General features: G+C 29.0%; 1 protein-coding gene across 1 annotated transcript; it reads left to right on the top strand.

Annotated features, from left to right (window-relative positions):
* The first annotated feature begins 274 nt into the window (after nt 1–274).
* On the top strand, nt 275–3,171 carry LOC118646322 (retrovirus-related Env polyprotein from transposon 297). Its single transcript, XM_036288971.1, has one exon. It carries the CDS (start codon nt 299–301, stop codon nt 1,901–1,903), a length of 1,605 nt encoding a protein of 534 aa, XP_036144864.1. The 5' UTR covers nt 275–298; the 3' UTR covers nt 1,904–3,171.
* Nucleotides 3,172–6,000: the final 2,829 nt, after the last annotated feature.

The raw sequence follows: 6,000 nt of genomic DNA, 5'->3' as shown, positions 1-6,000 counted from the left end.
TTAATTAATAGATTATCTTATTTAAAGAAAAATGCAAAGGAAAATCTTCAGAAAGCTAAGGAATCCTCTAAACGATATTACGATAAACGTGTAAAACCTTTGATATTAGATCCGGGAGAATATGTTTATGTATTGCATGAAACAATTAGAACAGGTAGCAAAAAATTAACGGATCAATATGAAGGTCCATTCGAAGTAATACGTCGGATAAACGATGTCAATTATGAGATTAAAAGAGGCAGGCGTAATCAAATTTTACACATTAACAAGTTAAAACGCGCATATTTTCCGTTACAGGATGATTCGGATGACTAATACAGAACTGGTAGAAACTTTCGTTAACCAACCACTTGAACGATTGGCTGGGATATATTTTGAAAATTTGGCGGACCTACACATTTTTAGGGACCATTGGAAATTTATAAATTATGTTAATCTTACACCGTTAAAAGAAAAAGTATTAAAATTTTCTTTAAATAAAATTGACCTCTTATGTTATAGTAAGTACGGATACGATATAACATGCTCAGGATTGCAAGAATTAGAACGCTTACAGCGGGGATTGGCAAGCCTAAAGGCTGATAGGGAAACCATTAACGATTTAATAGGTCGATATAATAACATAAAAGACGAACATAGATGGAAACGGGGCGTTTTTGATTTTGTTGGTCAAATAGCGAAAATTCTGTTTGGTACATTAGACTCATCCGATGCCGAATATTACAACGAACAGACAGACCTTGCGTATAATAATTCAAAACAAGTAACGAACTTGTATAAAAAACAAATAAGTATTATTCAAGCAGCCATAGGTAATTTTTCAAATGCCTTTGCGGAAAATAACCAAAAATTTAAAGAAGTAGATTTTAATATAGGAGAACTTCACAAACTCATATTAAAAGGAGAAGAAAAAATAAATGAAGCACAATTAAATACTATGGTTAATTCATATCTAATAGAATGTTCTGAAATGTTACTTGAATATGGATTAGAATTAGAAATATTAACCGATGCTATTTTATTAGCACGTCGAGGGTTAATTCATCCAAAAATTCTTACACCCAAAGAATTGTTTAATAATTTAAAAGAGACCCGTTATGCAGTAAATGATAAACAGTTACCCGTACCTTTGGAACCTGATCAATTTACTAATCTAATAGACGTTAGCGATATAAACATATTTTATAAGAATCACCGATTAATTTATGTTATCGAAATACCTCTAATCGAACAAAACAACTTTATTTTATATCATGTGATTCCGTTATCAATCAAGCAGGGCGAGAGGGGCATTTATGCATTCATAAACCCTATTTATACTTATTTAGGTCTTAGATCTGATAAACAATTATATACTCATTTAACAGAACGCGATATTGATAAATGTAAAAAGATTAATAATGTAATGATTTGTAAACAAACGGATTTGCTATACCAAGTCTCAGCGATTCATAATTGTGAATCAGAATTATTAAAGTCAGCCAGATTAGAGAGCATATTAAAAGAATGTGATGTTCGAGTTATGAAAATTCACAACACAGTGTGGTATCAATTAAAAACTACGAATTCTTGGATATACACAGCTCCTCGTAACGAAACTCTTCACATCTTATGTAAAGACAATAAGCCGCGACAAACACAATTATTTTCAACCGGACTTATTAAGCTTTCCGCAGATTGTGATGCTATTTCCGATAATGCATTGTTACGCAGTCAAACCATAGGCGCTATAAATACTATCGAAAAGGATTATATTCCCGATGTTAAATTAAATACTAGTAAATTATGCGAAGATCTCAAGAAACATAACATAAATATTTCAGATATTCACTTATTAAATATTGGTAAAACTCCTAATCTAGACATGCAAGTGTTGAAAAACCGCAAGCTCCGCTCTAGATGAAATTTATAAAGAAGCAGAAGAGTTAGGCAAACATCATCGTACTCAAACTCTGTACCATAAAGTTATAGGATGGTTTTACTGTGTAATATATACCATTGCAGGCCTAGTAATTTTATATATAATTGCAAAATGTTCATTAATAACAAAATGTATCGACATTTTTAAACTATGTTGCGTACCAAAAGAAGGATGCGTTCAGTATTTTTATAAATGTTTCAACAATAATGTTACAACTCGTCATAATGACCCGCGACACGTAGTAACTTTCACCGCAGTACCTACGGCAGATGAACTTTTTCAGAACGACGAAACTGAAAAATGTGAAAAGAATAGTGGAAGGCGTCGATCTCGTTCCCGTAATAGCCGACTTACAAATTTAATGTAATTTTATTGCGTGCGATTTTAGTATGTAAGACCATATATTAGTCTTAAGGTTTCAATTTTAATTTCATTTATGTATCAATCTGAAATGGTGTAACTGTATTATGTATGAACATTAATAGATTAAGTTATCATGTCACCGTAATCGTAATTCGCTAGATTATAAGAATTTGTCAAATCAAGAAGGATCTTTAATTTAAGGGGATGCTGGAGATGGGTCTGTTTTAGCGATTAAACGCGATTATCGTTTTTCTAAAAAATCTTTTTGTTGATTACACGGAATTAAAAATCCTTTTCCAGAATTAAAATATAAACACTAACGGAGTGCGCAGTACAAAAGTTTATATGAAAAACGAACAAAAATTAAAAAATTACAGTTTTGTTATCGACTCCTGCGGTCGACTCGTGAAAACATTTACTGCTTATAAAAGTTTTAGACTTTGTACGTACAAAACAAGCGTGCCTCGCACATTGCATTACAAGAAAGAACAATTCTGTGCTTCTAGAAATGAGCCCAGACGCTTTAGTATAATGATTTCTTTGAAAGAAAATCTCGTATGTATGTGTGCGTGTGGAACCGGTGTGAAGAGTGAGATAGAGCAATAGTTTAGTTGCTGGATAATGCAATATGCGGCGCTGTAGTCAAATGTGCAGTGAAGTGCATTGCAGGATCATAGGATAATAATCTGAATTATCGACCAAATTCATTCAATCAGGCCAAGTCGCACTCTTACTAAGACCAGGAGTTATGCCGTAAATTTCAAGATGTTATAGCAAAAAATCTTTTTATTGGGTACATAGAATTAAATATCCTTCTCCAGAATTAAAGTATAGACAATAATGGAGTGCGATGTAAAAAAATTTATACAAAAAACCAAAAAAAGTTAAAAAATTACAGTTTTGTTATTAATTTCTATGGTCGACTCATGACCAAGTTGGGCGTTTACATAAATTATAAATGATCTTATAAAAAAAATAAAAACATTACACGTATACAATGAAAATTATGTAAACTATGTTTTACATGTCAACTATATAAACAATTAATCAATAAATCGTAAAAAATGCAGATTTTTCAGAAAATCATATTCCATTTCTAAAAATATTATATACTTTTATTTCATCTATACTAAAATCAGATATATTAACAATCTTATAACTTAATTATTTTTTTCTGTTGTGTTAACAATTTATAATAATTTACATTGCTTGTATTGCCTGAATGAAAAATTCATGTAAACATAAAATAAACATTTTTACGTAAATAATTTATGTAATTTTTAAATTACAGCACAACCTTTCTTGTGCAACATTCCTATGTGGATTATTTTAGTACTTGTTTACACAATTTTTTTCTTATTAACAATTTATGCAATGTTAATTATTAAATTGAATAAGTATAAAAGACTCAATAAATAAGTTAATTGTTATTACATTTTACTTTAACATTGATAAAATAAAAATAAATGTCTTCAATGTATTTATTATTTTTAATTGCGTCAGAATTTAAGTATTAAAAATAATAACTTAATATTAGGGAGGTAAAAAGGATGTAAAGGATTAAACAAAAGTTACGGTTAGAAAATATTAAACATTAAATTTATTTAAAATACATTAAACATATTTAAAATACAAAGCAGTATCATATTTTATTTATTCAATAATAAACATTTTATTATAAAAAAATAAATCATTATTTTAAACTTCAAAAAAGCTTACATGCTAATAAAAAAGCATTTCTTGCGATTTGTTCCAATTTCTTGGTGAATAAACCAACAGCTAAATCATGTGTTTATCTTCGTCTAATTGAAAGGAGAAACAGACATATGATATAACTATAAATTTACTAAGAAATTAAAACAACCTGCGAAGTAAGATTTTGGCGTATCTTGTAAATCATAACTAAATCCCCCGTCTGTTAAAATTTGCATTAAACACAACTTGCATATTATTTTTTAAACACAATATTCCAAGTTCTTTACAAATTTAAAGCGAGTCTTTAGATGCAAGGAGAGCACTCATATTATATTGTGATATTGGACAATCCATTTCGAGTTGTCCAATATTACAATACATGAATGTTAACTTAATAATACCTACGGCAGGTTGTTTCAACTTTTTAGAAAATTTATATTTAAATCATGTCTTTGTTTCTTCTTTCAGTTAGACAAAGATTAACACACAGTTTACCTGTTAGTTTGCTGACCAAGATATTGGAACAATCGATCCTTACACATTCAATTTTCCTTACACGTTCATTTTTTTTTAAACATTCTATCTTAAAATTATAGAAAAACATAAAAAAAACTTACATGCTAATAAAAAAGCATTTCTTGCGATTTGTTCCAATTTCTTGGTGAATAAACCAACAGCTAAATTATGTGTTTATCTTCGTCTAATTGAAAGAAGAAACAGACATATGATATAACTATAAATTTACTAAAAAATTAAAACAACCTGCGAAGTAAGACAATTTTGGCGTATCTTGCAAATCATAACTAAATCACCCGTCTGTTAAAATTTGCATTAAACACAACTTGCATATTATTTTTTAAACACAATATTCCAAGTTCTTTACAAATTTAAAGCGAGTCTTTAGATGCAAGGAGAGCACTCATATTATATTGTGATATTGGACAATCCATTTCGAGTTGTCCAATATTACAATACATGAATGTTAACTTAATAATACCTACGGCAGGTTGTTTCAACTTTTTAGAAAATTTATATTTAAATCATGTCTTTGTTTCTTCTTTCAGTTAGACAAAGATTAACACACAGTTTACCTGTTAGTTTGCTGACCAAGATATTGGAACAATCGATCCTTACACATTCAATTTTCCTTACACGTTCATTTTTTTTTAAACATTCTATCTTAAAATTATAGAAAAACATAAAAAAAACTTACATGCTAATAAAAAAGCATTTCTTGCGATTTGTTCCAATTTCTTGGTGAATAAACCAACAGCTAAATTATGTGTTTATCTTCGTCTAATTGAAAGAAGAAACAGACATATGATATAACTATAAATTTACTAAAAAATTAAAACAACCTGCGAAGTAAGACAATTTTGGCGTATCTTGCAAATCATAACTAAATCACCCGTCTGTTAAAATTTGCATTAAACACAACTTGCATATTATTTTTTAAACACAATATTCCAAGTTCTTTACAAATTTAAAGCGAGTCTTTAGATGCAAGGAGAGCACTCATATTATATTGTGATATTGGACAATCCATTTCGAGTTGTCCAATATTACAATACATGAATGTTAACTTAATAATACCTACGGCAGGTTGTTTCAACTTTTTAGAAAATTTATATTTAAATCATGTCTTTGTTTCTTCTTTCAGTTAGACAAAGATTAACACACAGTTTACCTGTTAGTTTGCTGACCAAGATATTGGAACAATCGATCCTTACACATTCAATTTTCCTTACACGTTCATTTTTTTTTAAACATTCTATCTTAAAATTATAGAAAAACATAAAAAAAACTTACATGCTAATAAAAAAGCATTTCTTGCGATTTGTTCCAATTTCTTGGTGAATAAACCAACAGCTAAATTATGTGTTTATCTTCGTCTAATTGAAAGAAGAAACAGACATATGATATAACTATAAATTTACTAAAAAATTAAAACAACCTGCGAAGTAAGACAATTTTGGCGTATCTTGCAAATCATAACTAAATCACCCGTCTGTTAAAATTTG

Source organism: Monomorium pharaonis, chromosome 1 (genome assembly GCF_013373865.1).
Source record: "Monomorium pharaonis isolate MP-MQ-018 chromosome 1, ASM1337386v2, whole genome shotgun sequence".
Classification (NCBI taxonomy): Eukaryota; Metazoa; Arthropoda; class Insecta; order Hymenoptera; family Formicidae; genus Monomorium; species Monomorium pharaonis.
The sequence above is the reverse complement of the archived record's forward strand: the minus strand, read 5'-3'. Positions and strand labels throughout refer to the sequence as shown.

Bases quoted from the DNA above. Each gene is read 5' to 3' on its own strand.
- LOC118646322 (XM_036288971.1), top strand. From the start codon at position 299: ATGATTCGGATGACTAATACAGAACTGGTAGAAACTTTCGTTAACCAA.